This window comes from Engraulis encrasicolus, chromosome 2, assembly GCF_034702125.1.
Source record: "Engraulis encrasicolus isolate BLACKSEA-1 chromosome 2, IST_EnEncr_1.0, whole genome shotgun sequence".
In the NCBI taxonomy this organism is placed as follows: domain Eukaryota; kingdom Metazoa; phylum Chordata; class Actinopteri; order Clupeiformes; family Engraulidae; genus Engraulis; species Engraulis encrasicolus.
Window position 1 is genome coordinate 11,966,054 of NC_085858.1, and position 18,310 is coordinate 11,984,363.

Here is an 18,310-nt window from a genome sequence, read left to right on the forward strand (position 1 = left end):
TCTCGAGGGCTGTCTGCGGCCCTTGAGGCCGTTTTATCCGGCCCCCGATATAGTTTTAATGTTATGCAGCTTCACATGAAATATGACATATTTTATAAAGGAATCTTGGAAAATACATTTGCAATACAATTAAGTTATATTCAGGGGACCAGATGGTGGGGTCTGTTTTAAAGGTGGCTGCCTTCAATATAGGCCTGAAGTGCAGGGGAAATCCTGGTTTGTGTTCATAGTACGGCCCTCGGAGGACTTTTACGGCCCTTGGATGAATTTGGTGCTCTCCCCCATCCTCCACCATGACTGAGGTACCATGAGCATGGTACCATCCTGCCGCACTGCTCCCTAGGGGCACCATTGAGGACTGCCCCTTTGCACAGGTGAGGCATAAATGCAATTTTGTTGTGTACAGTGTACACTTGTGTGCTGTGGAGTGCTGTGTCACAATGACAATGGGAGTTGGAGTTTCCCAATGGCTTTCACATATCCCAATCCTACCACCACCTCCTTTGTGACTGTGCTCTCGTGGACAACACAGGCCTCACCCTTTTCAGTCATAGCTGCCACCTGAGTTGGCCATACAGTAATTCAGACTGTGTGTAAAACCTTGTTTTGAGTTGACACCATTTGTGGCCATGATGTGGCTATGATGATTGTTTGTAGACTACCTGTGACACTGTTATACAAATCCTCTGTTTTACATTCACAGGGCTGTATGTGTCACCACCTCAAGCGGAGTAGGCCTATCCTTTTATTTAATGACTTTGGAGGATTGACATGGAGATTTACAATAAAATGTCTCAACAAAAAAACAAAGTGTGTACAAGTACCTTTTCATAAAGTAAGCTTGCAAATTGCAAACCAGACATACATAGGAGATGGTATCTAAACCACTGATGCAAATGAACATGCATAGCCCAGACATTATGCCATTAAACAAAACCCCCATTTAGCCTACCAGACTGTGCTGGCATGCAGTCCACAACTCTCCCCTGACATCCTGCCATGGCAACAGAAAAGCACATTTACAGCTTTGAGGTGGTAGCTAGATCAGATCTGGTGCAAGTCAGCAAGATCCTGTCTATACAAGGCTGTTATTACTATCATATACAGTACAACCATCCAGAAGACTGTAGGTTGATTAAATATGCAGTTCCTTCAAATAGACCTATATAGGTATTTGAAGTCTTATAGCCTATTTGTTATTTTAAAACTGTAGCCATATATATTTCAAGATTTAGTGTTATGTGTTATCATGTAATTTAGTTATGTGAGTGATTTCACACCATCATAATTATTACCAGGAAGCATAGGATAGAGATGTAGGCTACCCATAGCCTACACTGTGTCACAAACAATGGAGCTGATGGAATTTCGCCATGCCAATGGGTCAGGTGAAGAAATCAATGTTTTTGCATCATTCACTGCGATAAATCATCTCAGATGTGACTACAACGCACATCTGGCTGCACGGGAAATTACCGTTGCGGTCGTCAGTAAGCAGCCGAAATAATGAGGTCAAATCTTCACTTGTCAGTCGTCGAGATCTGCACAGCGTCAAATGCTTTATCACCCTCGCATACAGTGGTGGAATCCACGAAGACTCATCAGGTATGAAATAAGGTGACACAACTGTTAGCCTACACTGACTGGCAGAGATTGATTCCACACTGTTGACAATTGACAAAGGATCCATCATCGGATACAAATGTGTTACACATTTACAAAGCCATGGCCATAGAATGTTCATGGCGATCATCAGTCGTTACATTGTAGCAAATCACTCTATACATCGGAAGTGAAATGCCGCCCTGAGAGAATGCATGCTGCGCGCGCATTTACATTTTACGACGGAAGTGCACAGTAGAAACACCGAGGAAAGCGACAAGGGAGTGAAAACGAAGCGGAATTAGTCAATGAGCGAGAGGGAGGAGAGGAGAGAGGGAGAGGGGAAAGAAAAAGGAGAGCGCGACACGGAGGCTGCTGGACTCCAGGGCCGACGAGGACGTGGCGGGTCCGCCAGAGGTTTTCCCTTTCAATCACGACGGCGCGCCGAAGATGTAAAAACAATGAACTGGGGAAACAGCAGGTAGCTGCAGCTGGAGAGCCCTATTTCATATTTGTCATCTTTCTCGTCGGTGATGTAAAATGTGCATGGCCCTGCACAGGTAGAGCTCTAGCCTGTCGTAATTTGATAGGACGCCTTTTGTTATGGAAAATCCTCCCTCGAACCGGACGGGGTATCAAAGAAGCAGATGTGCGAACCAAAAAAAAGTTGTCGCTAGCGATGCTGCTGCTCTTTGTAGGCTACAACTTTCCTCTTGTGCTTGTAGGCTGGCTATGTAGTTCGCTGTAATACCGACGTTAGCAATAAACAAGATGGCCACTGGCTAGCTGGCTGGATGGCATTTCGCCCCGTCTTTGTATATAATCGTACCCTCTGAGATCAGAAGACCAATTTTGATTGATGTGCGGATTAACTTTTACTTCTGCAAAGAAATACTAGCGCTCGCTTTTTACAGTCATCCGCTATGTATCGCTTCATCTTTTTGTGCGAATATATAGCCAGAAAAACACCAGATTTGAGCTGCCAGCGAAAAGTGCATGATGCGTGGCGAACTGGCAAGCTACCTAGCTGCGAAAGGTAGTTAACGTTCGATACATAGGTGGGCAAAGTTATGGTCGCCGAATAGCTTTTGTGCATAATATCTGTCATTTGCAAATGTGAGTTGAAGCTCACAAGTTCAAATGCTACTATTTACAGATAAAGTGCAACACATTGAAATAAGGCAGGCACGTAACTTTTTCAGGTTGCTGACAGATTTTAACTCTTTGATGTAAAATGAAATGCGGTCATGACACTTTAATTTCTGAAGTTAGCGCGGTTTCCCCTCCACACACTGGTTTAAAAAATAGCAATGTTAGACTATTGCCTTGAAAAATAGTATGCGAGCACGTTGCACATTGTAGCCTTACTTGACATGATTCTGAGCATTTTGTCACGTTACGAATGTATGTCATGCGCTTATAATAGGCTGCATGCAAAATCGGGTCATGTGTGAAAATCGGTGTGTGCTATAAAGGAAGTAGTGTGACTAAGAAAAAAAGAACAGTTGCATACTAATTATCTCAAGTGGAAAATATATATTTTAAAAACATGTAGAAAAAATAGCCCCGCTGTTTGGAAAGATCAAAGTTGTCACTGAAGGATTCTTAGTCTCAGCATTTGAAATGCATCACTCGTTAGTGTTAATGATGTGGAACCTCATTGCCAATGCTAATGGAGATTTGCCCCACCCCATGTTTGCATTACAGTTTGCCAACAGAAAGAAGTGTTGGTATATCTGCTGACAGAGTATAATCATTTGCATGCAATTACAATGACTGCAATAATTGTAATTGCTTAGTACAATAGTAATAATAGTGATAATAATAGTGTTCTTATTATTGGTCGACTTTTTTGTACTATTTTTTTTTCTAATTAGGCTATTATTTGTATTGCCATCCACATTGTAGCCGTACACAGCCACAGTTGGCATAATTTAGGTGGCCAGGTGGCACAGCAGTGTTGGTCGCAACAGTTTGCATTGCTTTCTGCATGGACTGTTTTTAAGGAAAAGTAAAGCAATTTAGCTCTGTAATTAATGTCGAGAGTGGAGAATTCTAATCTGAAGGGTTTGAGATAGGCCTGTAAACTAATGGCGTCTATAGGAAGTGTTAGTTAGCTGGCGGTGTGAGTTGGGCCCTTTGGAATGGGCAGCCTTCATGGGAGTCTTACCAGCTGCAAGATGAGTCACATTTGTGACTCACAGAGTTAACATGTTCCCACATACTGTACGTACCAGAAGTGGGTTGGTGCCCATGGCACACTCCTGTGGGAAGTGGGTGATAAATGATCAAATCCATTTTTCTGACTGCAATTTGTTTATAGCAATTATATAAATATCCATGTGCACTATTTATTATTATCATTTTATTATCATTGCTGCTATTATAACTATATAATAATGATAATAATAACAATAATAATAATTGTTACTATTGTTGTTATTATTATTATGTTGTTGTTGTTGTTGTTACATATCGCAGTCAGGCTGATTGTTCGGGGGGTGAAGTGAACCTCTCCCTCTACACACCTGTCTGATGCATATCTGGCTGGATAGTTTTTGATACGACTTGTATGAGTCACAATTAATGTGTATATATTTTATTGTGAGATGATCCGCGTACTGTGCATTTATAGCGTAGGCATTAGTAAACATGTAGTATTGTTTGCTTTGAATTTGGTGTGGAATTAAATTGAATAAACTCAGGAAGTCCATTATGTTGCTGTATATGAGGGAAATACAAAAAACATTGTATATATGTGGTACAATTCATGGTACTTAATTAGTGCCTTTAGTGTTGGGTAAGGTTGAGGAGTTCAAGTTCAAGTTCAAGATTAGCTTTCCATAGAATTAGCCCCCTACTAAAGCTCTTGTCAAAAGTGATGGGAATTGGGTCATATATTGGAGCCGTGGTATATTTGCTTTTGAAACATTTGCATGTAGAATGAAATAAGCCCCATTTCCCAAGGCTTTGCACTCATATTGGGTCATGGGAATAAATATATGGAAAATTCATCCATCAATGACATATGTAGATAATTATAATTTGTTTATGCTATTTATGTATTCATATAACCAGTGCTCTAAACCCACCAACTAGCCAACACTAGCCAACTAGCCAAATGCTTGTGAAATTTCAATCTGTCTGGTAGAAAAGACCAACTTACTCTGACCCATTAGCAAGCGTGTGTTTGGCAAATAAATTAGCATCTACTACCAGCCATTTTGGCTGGTGATGAAAAAAGTAAATGTACAACCCCGAATATAATATGTAGAAGATATTTTAGAGGAGCATAGAACTAAATTGATTTGCTCCAAAAACACCCCATTGTGAGAGTTGGTAGACAAAGATTAAGCTCAATTATTAGAACAAGATATCACAGAATGTGACATATTGACCACCTTTACAGTATTATGCATCTAAACGTCTGTATGTGTTTTTTCTCTCTAATATACAGGGTCTTTGGAGGTCAGCACTTATCCTAACCCAGGGAACCTCATACCTCTACCAGGACCCTACAACCAGAACGTGGCTTCTTCTACTCAGGTGCAAGACCAGCCCAGCATTTTCCCCCTTTTTTTTCAACCCCTTTTTGTAGCTTTTCTTTCTGTCCCCACAACGGAAGCCATATCCCCTAGTGTGGACAGGACTCTGGCAGCATGGCCGGCGAGCTGGAGACCGAGTGCATGTCGTCTTTAGGGCTGAACCCGCTGGCGTCCGACTGCAGCTCTCCGCCGCTGGACCCGCTGCGACCGGAGTGCAGCACCACCCCCACTTCGTCGCTCCACATGCTCTCTGCCGACTGCCCCACGAGCACGCTCAACAGGCTGGCAGCGGTGTCCGAGGTCAGAGAGCCCATGGTGATGCTGCCGTGCGTGAAGACCGAGCCAGTGGACCTGGACCCCATCCAGACGGTGGACCTGTCGGAGATCCAGCCCCTCAGCACGGCCGAGCTGGGCTCGGACCAGATCAAGATGGAGATCAGCGGGCTGGACTACATCAAGTCGGAGCACCACGGCGAGCACCACCACCTGCACTCATTCCACAGCACCGAGCTGGACTCCTACAAGAGTCACTACGAGCCCAGCTTGGTGTTTGACTACATCACGCACGTCTCGGACAGCCTGGAGTACATCAAGTCGGAGCAGCACACCGACTTGCAGTGCTACTACGCCACCGAGCTCGGCGCCATCAAAACAGAGTACGAGCCCAACCTCATGATGTCCAGCCACATCAAGTCGGAGATGAACGGCCTCGAGTCCAACCACATGGCCGAGCTGCGGGCCGAGCTCAACAAGCTGCGGCCGGACGCCGTCATCGACGGCACGCCGTTCTCCTCGGGCACGCTCTACGACCTGTCCTCGGGCCAGGACGGCAAGGGCTCGGCCGAAACCAGCCACACCGGGACCAAGGCGCACAGAGAGGGGCCACGCAAGCCTCGCAACCTCAACGGAGAGAAGCCCTACTCATGCCCGCAATGCGGCAAGAACTTCAGCACTCTGGGAAACCTCAAGACGCACCAGCGCATCCACACCGGCGAGAGGCCCTACATCTGCCCGCAGTGCGGCAAGAGCTTCGGCCAGGCCGGCAACCTGAAGCGCCACCAGCTCATCCACACGGGCCAAAAACCTTACACCTGCGCACACTGCCCGAAAGGCTTTACCAAAGCCGACGACCTCCGCTCCCACCAGAGGCTGCACACGGGCGAGAAGCCCTTCTGTTGCCTGGCGTGCGGCAAGAGCTTCAGCCAGTCCAAGGAACTCAAAACGCACCAACTCAGCCACACCGGCGAGCGCCCCTTCTGCTGCCAGCACTGCGGCAAGACCTTCGTCAAGGAGACCAGCTTCCGGAACCACCAACAGCTCCACTCGGGCGACAAGCCCTTCACCTGCTCTCAGTGCGGCAAGACCTTCAGCAATTCAGGGGTTCTTAAGACACACGAGAAGATTCACTCAGGGGAGCGGCCCTTTGGCTGCACCCAGTGTGGGAAGAGCTTTGGCCGCTTGGGACACCTTAAAGCACACCAGCAGATCCACACGGGGGAACGGCCGTACGCCTGCACCCACTGTGGAAAAAGCTTCAGCCAGTCAGGCCACCTCAAAGCACACGAGCAGATCCACAAACGGGACCAATCAGACCTTAGCAGTGGTGCAAGCAGCAGTGGCAGTAACGATAGTAGCTAAACACCTCTTAACCTCTCAGAGTATTATTCCTATTTGTTTTTTTTATATAAAAAACTACAGTATATATATAAATATATAAATATATATGTTTTCGTTATGTTTTTCATACCTTTCTATGTCCTTTTTGCATTATGTCCTTTGGGGTCCATGTTGTGACTGATTTGCTCTTATGCAAGTGTCTTTGTTTTTTTTTGGGATCAAGTGGCGTCAAGGAGAGATGTGTAGAGAGCTTTGTACCTTGTCCAAAACTGTGTTGTAGTGGGTGCCGTTCTGGTTTCTTTTTTCCTCCAGTAAAAAACTCATCATGTACACATTTATTGATAACATGTAATTCCTAAACCATGTACTGGAATGAGTTATTAAAAAGAAACTAATGTTTAAAAAAAGTGTGTTGATTGACGCTGTTTGTCATTTATCAGACATGTAGTTTGCATTTGAAAAACAGCTAGAGGTCATAGTTCTTGTAAAGCATCAAATATCTGTTTTACTATTGTCCTGGGTACACATTATACTAAAGACAAGTTGAGAAAGTGAAATGCATTTTCCATGCACTAAATTTTAACCGTCTATCTGCTTAGGGTGGCTTGTAATCCTGTGTGTATAGTATGGATATGGCCAGTAGAGGGGGTTGGTTTCACAGCACCATCCTAATAATGCTAAGAAACTAAATGCATTATTGTTGGCCAAATAATGACGCCCTAATGGATAAAAGTACATGTTAGGACAGTCCCTCTCTTTCTCAATAGATGACCTGTACTGTATTTATGTGCAGTGCTGCATTTTTCCCCCTGACATCCACAAATATCACATTCATGTTTTTACCAGCCTCTTGATCTGATAATCTATGGGAGAACATGAGATGCTGTGTTGTCGGTCTATGGTTATCCATGTAAGTAGACCACCAAGAGATAAACCAATACCGTTTTTAACAAAACTGACCATGACGTTAGAGTATGTTTTTTTTACCACCATTTTTAAGTATTCATTATGACTAGGGAAGATACGCTTTTCATACACAAAAAGAAAAAAACATTTGTCAAAAAAAGAAAATGATTTCGCTTTTACTGATTATGTCAACACCTTCGGTTTTGCAGATAATAGCTTTCTATGTCCTTGTAAAACATAGATGTCAAGCTCAAGACTAAATCTTGCCGGCAAGATCATTTCAAATGTGTATTACAGTTGCTCTACATACACCATTAATATATTGTAATATGACTTGAAAACTAAATGTTGTGCATCCCACAGCATTTATGAGAAGGTCCGAGCGGGTGTAAAAGTATAAAAGTTCTTCAGTAGAGATAAACATTACAACAATGAGTACATGCTGTAAACCAAAATATTTGCAGGCACATTTGAACTACGATGGGATTCACACCCCTGTTGTAGAATATTCCAGGTCCACTGCAGACCTCTACATACAGTCACTTGTAGAAGTAAATGGATGGAAAGAACTTGAAAATAATACCACATGGTGCCAGAATTGTCACAGTTCAACTTTAGGGGTTACGTGGTGCTAATCAGACATGCCGCTATTCAGACATTGATGTCTGTCAATTTTTGGTAAGGGGGCTATGCTAATTATTAATACCTACACATTATTGTTATGTGTGGGTTATCCCTGTATCTCAGTAAGTGTAAGTAGACCTGCGATATACAGTAAAACACTACATTGGCAATTTTCTTTGTTTTGATGAACTCTGAATCAGTCAGCAGGCCAAAGAAGAAGGCTATATACTATACAATATGGATATACTGTAAGAGAGATACGTATGTGTAATAGGCCTTAGTATGTAATAATTAATGTAATAGCTTTTAGATCAACTTTTAATGTACTTGGATAATTCAGCCTCTGATTCATATACAGCTATACATCTGGATCGAAACAAGACATTCAGGTTTGGGATATTTAGGCCTAGATCTATTTATATTTATTCTAGGTAGCCTCTTAGTGCAGATGGGGTCGCCGGCGGGCATATTTGCTGAAAATACTCAACTACATCATAACAACATTGCTATGACAGTACCAAGAGTCTTAAGTAACAGTTTGAGACATTCATTACACTTTTGGTGACAGTGCGGTTGTAACATAGGCTCTGCACAAAAGGTTTAAAGGGACACTGTGAGATTTTTAGTTGTTTATTTCCATAATTTATGCTGCCCATTCACTAATGTTACCTTTTTCATGAATACCTACCACCAGCATCAAATTCTAAGTATTCATTATGACTGGAAAAATTGCACTTTTCATACATGGTCCGCCATTTTGAATTTCCAAAAATAGCCATTTTTGCAAAAAATACTGTACCTGGACCATAGTAGAAAATATTTGTTTATTACTTAGTAAACTTTCATGTAACAAATTTGGCAATAGGCAGCCCAGTTTCAACTAGAATGGGCACTCGGTAGAGCGCAAACCTTCGCCTACGCCACTTTTTTCTGGCCATCTTCAAAATGTGGGGCATAACATTCTCCAAATTTTGGTGTTTGACCCAATCACTCCCAAAATGTAATCGCTTGTTCCTTGGGTCATGACCAATCATCCCACTAAATTTCATAAAAATCGGCTCAATTTACGTTTTTGACCTTTTCGTGACCTTGACCTTGACCTTTGACCCAATCACTCCCAAAAAGTAATCGATTGTACCTTGGGTCATGACCAATCATCCCACTAAATTTCATAAAAATCGTCTCAATGTAAGTTTTTGACCTTTTCGTGACCTTGACCTTTGACCTTTGACCCAATCACTCCCAAAAACTAATCGATTGTTCCTTGGGTCATGACCAATCATCCCACTAAATTTCATAAAAATCGTCTCAGTTCTGTCTGAGTTATACGAAGTACAAACAAACATTTTGACCTTGACCTTTGACCTTTGACCCAATCACTCCCAAAAACTAATCGATTGTTCCTTGGGTCATGACCAATCATCCCACTAAATTTCATAAAAATCGGCTCAGTTCTGACTGAGTTATACGAAGTACAAACAAACAAACAAACAAACATATTCACAAATAAATAAATAAATAAATACACGGCGGGCAAAACATAACCTTCTGGCGAAGGTAATTAGCAGCATAGTTGCAGTACCTTTTTTGACCATTTCCTGCACAGTGACCATTTCCTGCAGACTGCTCCCCTGTGCCCTGACCTGGTATGCTCATTCCTTAATCCATCCATGAGAGTGACAGATTTTTAGATTTTTTTCTTATATTATGTATAAATATATCTTATATATATACACACATATTTTTAGTTTCACATGACGAAAGCACAGACACAGCCGTTTACCCAGAGAAGATGGTCATTTTTTTATTTGTAAATCCTTTGGTATTACATCGCAGTGAAACTGGTTCAACACACCCAGTGCTTTGGTTACTCAGCAACAAGAGAGGAGGCCGTGGAGGTAGACACCACCTTGCCATCAACCAGCTCTTCTGTCACGGTCATCACTCTGGTTCTTGTGGTGGTGGTCACTGGTTCAGACACCGCTGTGACTGCCGTCGTCAAGGATGCTGAGGAGGCAGACAGCAGGGATGAGGACAGCAGGGATGAGGACCTGAAGGATGAAGAAGAGAGGAGATGTTAGGTTGAAAAAATGGAGTAAATGATAGAAGTCCGCAACACTGTCAATGCTCACAGTTGTTTTGTTTGCACAACGTTTCGGACCTTCGTCCTTTTTCAAGTGCAACTTTGTCTTTTAGTTGCACTTGACAAAGGACGAAGGTCCGAAACGTTGTGCAAATAAAACAACTGGGAGCATTAACAGTGTTGCTGACTTCTATCATTTACTTCAGTTACTTTATTTTGTCCAGCACCTGTGCCACTGATGTGCGCGCATTCTCTACCTGGTTGAAAAAATGGGCCATCAAGAAGGTACGTAGTTCTACGAAATGAGGCTCAGCAGACTCTACTTACGCGATGTAAGCTTGGGCATCTCCGTTGAGCAGTCTGTTGTACTCTGCAATCTCCAGCTGCAGTTTGGTCTTGATGTCCAGCAGTAGTGCGTATTCTTGACCCTGACGCTCAAGGTCGATGCGGAGAGCGGCCAGCTGCTGCTCCAAACTGGTCACCTGACCCTGGAAGCCGGCAAGCATGGCAGCGAAGCGGGTCTTTGTTTCTGCCAGGGACGATTCCAACGATGCGTTCTGAGGAACAAAGTGAAGTTAGTGATATAAAAGGGCCCAAACTTACACACAACAGATTTTGCAAAACATAATTACGAATTACGGACTGGATAATGCAAAGAACAGTATGCTTCATTGTACACTCACCATGCTGATGAAGCCTTGGAGCTCGATCTGAAGGGCCTGTACTGTGCTTCTGTAGGTTGCAAGTTCTGAGGAGGATGTCTGGAGTACAGTTGTGCTGCTGAGGACTTCTCTGCTGAGAGCTTCCGTCTGCATACAGGCAGAGCAAAACAATTGTTAGCTTTTTCTCTGCCATTTAGGAGTATGAATTAAACCCAATAAATGTCATGTATTTCCTTAATATATTGAGTACTATTAAATATAAAAAAATATAAAAGCAAAATTATGAAAAAAAATCAATGGGGCTTTAATGGAAATATTTCAAGGGGGCTGAAGACCCCATATGGACGTAAATGGACGTTATGATGTCCATGATGACCTGTCTTCAACAGCCTACACTCACCTTGGCCTGGAACCAGGCCTCAAGTTCCCGTCTGTTCTTTGCGGCCACTGCCTCGTAGTGCTCACGGACTCCGGCGAGGACAAGGCTGAGGTCCTCCTGAGGAGCAGCGTCAACCGCCACATCTACTTTAGCTCCGACATGAGCACGAGCAGCCAAAAGATCCTACGAAATTATATAATAAATTAACCAATCAATGAAAATTACTTAAATAGCACATCACATATAATAATTGTCATTCAATGTGCTAAACAGTAGAGAAAGAGAAGAGAGAAGAAAAAAAATAATTGTGTTATAGATAGTAGATAATTTACTTCCCCCAAAGCCAGAAGAGAATACAGCTGTTTTTTTTAATTTATTTTTAAAACAAGATACTGTTGGGGCAGTTCTAATTTGGGCAGGAAGTTGGTTCCAGCATTTTGCAGCATAATGACTTAAAGTAATTTCACCCTGCCCAGACTTGACCCTCAGCACAACCAGTAGAGGAGATTCTGATGACCTAAACATCTATTAAAGCATACAGTAGGCCTATTTACAATATATTTAGGGTTTAAGCTATTTAATGACTTACAAACTATCAGAAGAGTTTTAAACTCAATTGTAAATCTCACTGGTAGCCAGTGTAATGACCTAAGTAGTAGTACTGGAGTAATGTGGTCTCTTGTCTTTGTTTTAGTAAGAATTCTTGCTGCAGCATTTTGGATGAGTTGCACCTGCCTGAGTGACCCTTGGGGGAGACCTGGGCTATAAGTAGGGTATTGCAATAACCCACTCTACGGGTAATAAAAGCATGGATTAACTTCTCCAAATCCTGTTTACATTCAAAATCCTTAATTTTAGCAATGCTCCTAAGGTGCCAAAATGCAGACTTAGTTCTGTTTTAGATGTGAGCATTGAAACTTGAAATAATGACAACAACAAAAGTAAAATGGATAGCAGAAACAGCATGGCTTCAAAGCAGACCTCCTGGTGGTTCTTCTTCAGATAGACGATTTCCTCCTGGATGTTTGCCATCTGCACGTTCAGATCGCTCGTGGTGAGGGCCAGCTCATCCAGGACCCTTCTAAGTCCAGCAATGTCGGCCTCCACAGACAAACGACTGGATTGCTCAGCTTCAAATCTGCAGAGAAATATCAGCATAAAAAGACAGAATGTGCCTTCTTCTTGGGTCTGCGAGTATTTTTGTGTACACGAATTGAAATGAAACCAGGCGGCACCAGGTTATCTCTCCCGTGCGTTGATGTAAAGTCACTGTGCATTTGCGTTAACAGCACACTTTTCGAATTGATAGCTTGGCCTGTTCTTTCACATGAACATTTAGGCATTGCTGTTCATGTGAAAGTGAAAGCTCCTTGGGAAACTCCAACTCCCATTGTGACACAGCACTCCACAGCACACAAGTGAACACTGCACATTGCACGCAACGAAATTGCATTTATGCGTGCAAGGGGGCAGCCCTCAATGGCACTGCAAGGGAGCAGTGCAGTAATATGCTCAGAGGACCTCAGTCATGGAGGAGGATGGGGCAGAGCACTGGTTGATTACTACCCCCACCAATCTGGCGGGTCAGGAGTCGGACCGGCAACCTTTGGGCTATAAGTCTGATGCCCTAACCGCTTACCCATGACTACTTATGTGTAAATGTGCCTAGATCAAAATAACCCTTAACCCTAACCTGTCAGTACAATTGTTTTAGCATGATCATTTTTTGTGAATATTCACTTTTGAGTGAACTTAAAGGTTAAAACTACGACCAAATCAAAACAACGCTCAACGTGAAAATGGTGCATAACATTGCGTTGTATTATGCGCATTCTCATGAGAGCAGGTAGCAGCGGATGTAGGCTACGGATTTGTTCTTTCACATGAACATTTAGGCATTGCTGTCAAGTGAAAGTGAAAGCTCCTTGGGAAACTCCAACTCCCATTGTGACACAGCACTCCACAGCACACAAGTGAACACTGCACATTGCACGCAACGAAATTGCATTTTTGCGTGCAAGGGGGAAGCCCTCAATGGCACTGCAAGCGAGCAGTGCAGTGGGACAGTAACATGCTCAGAGTACCTCAGTCATGGAGGAGGATGGGGCAGAGCACTGGTTGATTACTACCCCCACCAATCCGACGGGTCGGGAGTCGGACCGGCAACCTTTGGGCTACAAGTCTGATGCCCTAACCGCTTACCCATGACTACTTATGTGTAAATGTGCCTAGATAAAAATAACCCTTAACCCTAACATGTCAGTACAATTGTTTTAGCATGATCATTTTGTGAATATTCACTTTTGAGTGAACTTAAAGGTTAAAACTACGACCAAATCAAAACAACGCTCAACGTGAAAATTGTGCATAACATTGCGTTGTATTATGCGCATTCTCATGAGAGCAGGTAGCAGCGGATGTAGGCTACGGATTTGCTGCTAGATGTACACATAACATGATGAATAAACCCACCCACCCTCTTCCACGTCAAAAAAATACTCAAAGTATAACTCACTTCACTCTGTAGTCATCAGCTGCCAGTTTGGCGTTATCGATGTCCAACATAGATCCTCCTCTGAGAAAGATGGTTGCCGTGATCTACATGAAGCATCCATAAATTAAATACATTCGCCTTCATACAGAGCCTACTATAGGCCCTAGGCCTATACTTTACGCAACAGGCAATGCGATAACGACGACTGGTGATTGATTTAATATTACACTATTACAATTACAACTTCATTAGAACTTTATCCACAACATTAACAAAAGTGTTATTATTATTATTATTATTATTATTATTATTATTATTATTATTAGGCCTATTATTATTTTTCACAGCCTCTGCCCCAGGTAGCAAAGTTTATCTGGCCCATGGTTGGCCCGATCCTTTTTTCGCGAGTGATAACAGTCGGCCCGATTCTGGCTTTGTCCGCGGCCCAATAATGGTCCTATTACCGTATGCCGACAGTGTTGGCTCAGTTACTGCATGAGACTGACAGTTATTTTCAGTGTCGGCAGAGTGTTGGCTCAGTTAGGCTAGCCTACTGCATGAAGTGACAGTTATTTTCAGTGTTCTATGAAGTGTTGGCTGAGTCACGGTAACCAGTGTTCCAGCCGAGCCGACTCTCAGCCGACAGTGCCGACATTCTGCCAAGATTGGGCCGACTGTTCTTAACGGTTTTTGCTACCTGGGGCGTCCAATACCCACCTTAGCCTGGAGGTCGCCAATGGTGACCATGTAGGAAGTATAGTCGTGGGTAGCAGGAGCAAGCCTGCCGTCTAGGAACTGTCTGATCTTCAGCTCCAGCTCGGCGTTGGCCTGCTCCAGGGACCGCACTTGGGATATGTAAGTGGCCAGACGGTCGTTCAGGTTCTGCATGGTGAATTTCCCGGCGCCAACAGCCGCGTCAAAAGCTCCACCACCGGCAGCCAAGCCGAGTCCGGCACCACCACCAGCAGCAAGGCCGACACCGGCACCACGTGCCGCGCTGGAGATGCGAACTCCAGATCCTCCTGCGCCACCGTAGACACTACCAGCCCGCATCACGCTCATGCGAGCGCCACCTCCGGAGGACAGGGCGAGTCCAGAGGCACCCCCTGCGATGGAGGATCCAGAGGAAAGTGATACGCGGCTGGAGAATGTGGCCATTTCAGATGCTTCTGAGGCTGAATACGCTGCGCAGGAGTGATGAACAAGGTAGATACAAGTCCCCTTTATAATCCTCCCAGGCGCGGTCCGGCCGACAGCGTGGTATCAGAAACATGTAAGCGATTCTGCCCTAGGCGTTTCATGTCTTCCCTCTAGCGTTTTCAAAAGTTCAGTGTCCATTAGAGAGAGTGGATTCCTGTCAAAGGTCACGTAGCGTAGTTGTATCTCCCAATCCAATCTTGTGTCGCATAGTTCAGGGGTTCCCAAACTTTACCATGCCAAGGCCCCCCATATACTGGTAGATTCCAGTCAAGGCCCCCCTATATGGGCCATGCCACACTATTTTTTCCCCCATGAAACCGGTTTCACAACTCGATTAAATTGATGCATTCTTAAAACTATTCAAGTACTGTAGAAAGCACAATACATATATAAATATTGTAAAGAATAAACTGGATTGTTTTGCTTATTTTTGGTTTATTTTAGATATCTAAGTTATTTAAGGTATAAAATAATTGAGTTAATTTCAGAATATTTTTCCTGCTAACCTCCCACGGCCCCCAGTGGTCCATGGCCCCCACTTTGAAAACCATTGGCATAGTTTAAGGTGACAAAAGTAAAAGTAGAAGTAGGCCTAGGCCTGAATTTTTGGAGTAAGTAAAACACACACAACATATAGTTGTCACTGTAGGCGGATTAGGGGCATAGACTGTTGTTACTGAAAAACATTCATAGTCTACCACAAATTTCATCCAGCCAGTGCAGAATCAGCTGCTCACAAGACACACTGGTCTACTGATCTACTAGTTATGTGTTGGAAGGAAACTGTCTATTTTCTTTTTTCTTTTGCTTCTACTTTTAGAAGGCATATTCTGACATCTCTGGTTAAAACCCAGTTGCTAGTTTGACAGTTTCTTTACAATTAATTGTTTACTCTACTAATCATATGTAGACTAGCAAAAGAGATAGAGGGCATCATAATAGCCTTCCCTTTTTTACTTGTTTAGAAACGTAGAAAGGTAGATGTAGAGACACTCTGCTTCTAGCCAAAATTGTTGTGGTCTGACTCTGCCACAAAACAAGGGACAGGTCTGTAAATCTCTCTGACCTATAGCGCCCTTTATGTTTGTTTACATAGTTGCCTACCTTAACTGGCCACTTAAAGGAGCATGTATGAGGGATTTAGTTTGTCTTGGGCCCTTGGGACACTGCGGTATCATCATCTACACCTGGGGTATCCAACATAAGGCCCAGGGGCCGGATGCGGCCCCGCCAGATGATGGTTAAATCCGGCTCCAGACTTGTAGAGAAAAGAAATACTTCAAAAGAAGTGAATCCCTAGCCCATTACAATGTTGCCGGTTTTTAAGATATGAGGCTTTTAATTAATAAGAAAGCATTTGCTTTTTTTGCTTGCCATTTACAGTCAGTATTAAGAAGCAAGTTCTTGCTGATAGGTAGTCTAAAATAACAAAAAAGTTGCCTATACAGTGTTAAAACCTCAACTTTTGTTTTGTGATTTAGTAGTTTCATTATTCGTTGGCTCGTTAAAAGGCATCATCAAACGAATTGTATTCTCTCTATGAATCAAGCGAAAGGGAGTTTTTCCTCACCCCTGATGCCACCAGGGGCCGCACCTGAGCGCCCAATCTCTGTGTGACTATCTATGACTTATGATAGGCCCAGCCACTATGGACCTTACACATCTAAGAATCCTGGTCCTAACCTACGTTGGCCTTATGACTCTACATTATCTGTCTATCTCTTCTTCCTCTGCCTTCCTGCTTTTTCTGCCTCTCCTCTATACCTCTCCTTTTAAATCTATCTCTAACAATGTTTTTTTTTCCCATTTGTTAAGCACTTTGAGTTACATGCCTTGTATGACACAGTGCTATACAAATACAATTATTATTATTATTATTATTATTTTAGGGTGTAGCATTGAAAGCCGCTTGGGTAGAAATGTGACGTTTCGCAAATGGGCCGTAATCCTTGGGGACTGGCAGGTCAGCAGTTAGAGCAAATCAGTTGCCATGGCACGGGGCTTGTGGCTCTGGGCTCCTGGCTCACTGAAGCGCGGCTCTGATACCTGTATGGCGGATAATGATTGATGTGACGTGCTTTAACCTCTTTGCGCAGATCCTATGCTATAACCTTACCGCAACCAAAATTGTAATGGCTATGTCTTTATCTGTTACTTGATACTGTCATAGCAATGTTGTTATGATGTAGTTGAGTATTTTCAACAAATAGTGAATAGGCCCGCTGGTGACCCCATCTGCACTAAGAGGCTACAGGTGCACTGTGTAATATTTTTAGTCATTTATTTCCAGGATTCATGCTGCCCATTCAAAAATGTTACCTTTGTCATGAATACTTACCACCACCATAAAATTCTAAGTATTCATTAGGACTGGGAAAATTGAAGAGTTCAGATGCAAAACCCCCTAACTCCATTTCTGAAGACCTGCACTTCTATATTTTTAGAGAACCCCGTTGTTGGTTTGGTTTACATTCATGTACCTGATAATACATATAAATAGTTATATTACATAAATAAAATACATTTTTTGACAGCTTTGTATTAAATAAAAATGAATTAAGATTATTTTCTGAAAAGGCATTTAGGGGGTTTTGCATCTGAACTCTTCAATTGCACTTTTCATACATAAAGAGGGGGATCTTCTCCATTGTCCGCTATTTTGAATGTCCAGAAATAGACATGTTAAGCTGCATAACATACTGTATTTTGGCCATACTAGTATATTAGTTGAAATATTCATGAAAAGATCAAATTTGGCAGTAGACAGCCATTTCAATGAGTAGCAGTAGTAGTAGTAGTTGCAATACCCTGGCCACAATTCGACACAGTGCACTGACATTAAAGTCATACAGTACCTCCACAACATCCTGCTGAAAAATAAACCTTCGCCCCATAGGGTCAAGAGCGTTCTGGAGCAGGTTTTCATATCTCTGTATATTGCTCCATTCATTTCCCTTCTATCCTACTAGTCTGCCAGTTCCTGCTGCAGAAAAACATCCCCATAGCATGACGCTGCCACCACCATGCTTCACTGTAGAGATGCTGTTGACCTGGTGATGAGTGGTGCCTCTTTTCCTCCAAACTTGATGTCTGGCATTCACACCAAAGAGTTAGACCTGTGTTTTATCAGACCAGAGATTATGGCCTGAGAGCCATTCTCATGGTCTGAGAGTCATTCAGGTGCTTTTTGACTAATTC

The 18,310-nt window shown here is 43.1% G+C and overlaps 2 protein-coding genes across 3 annotated transcripts; one reads left to right on the forward strand and one right to left on the reverse strand.

Moving 5' to 3' along the window:
- The first annotated feature begins 1,797 nt into the window (after positions 1-1,797).
- si:dkeyp-113d7.1 (uncharacterized protein LOC407709 homolog) lies at positions 1,798-7,161 on the forward strand. Of its 2 annotated transcripts, none has more exons than XM_063222115.1 (2): positions 1,798-2,083; positions 5,060-7,161. In XM_063222115.1, exon 2 carries the CDS (start codon positions 5,262-5,264, stop codon positions 6,783-6,785), a length of 1,524 nt encoding a protein of 507 aa, XP_063078185.1. In that variant the 5' UTR covers positions 1,798-2,083; positions 5,060-5,261; the 3' UTR covers positions 6,786-7,161. The 2 variants fall into 2 exon arrangements, with proteins under 2 accessions (XP_063078185.1, XP_063078186.1); XM_063222116.1 differs by lacking the exon at positions 1,798-2,083 and adding an exon at positions 2,113-2,638.
- A 3,520-nt stretch (positions 7,162-10,681) lies between these two features.
- On the reverse strand, positions 10,682-15,070 carry LOC134460712 (keratin, type I cytoskeletal 13-like). The gene is made up of 6 exons (XM_063213122.1): positions 14,630-15,070; positions 13,934-14,016; positions 12,400-12,556; positions 11,440-11,601; positions 11,061-11,186; positions 10,682-10,934 (listed from the first exon to the last, which is right to left on the reverse strand). Exons 1-6 carry the CDS (start codon positions 15,068-15,070, stop codon positions 10,701-10,703), a joined length of 1,203 nt encoding a protein of 400 aa, XP_063069192.1. The 3' UTR covers positions 10,682-10,700.
- Positions 15,071-18,310: the final 3,240 nt, after the last annotated feature.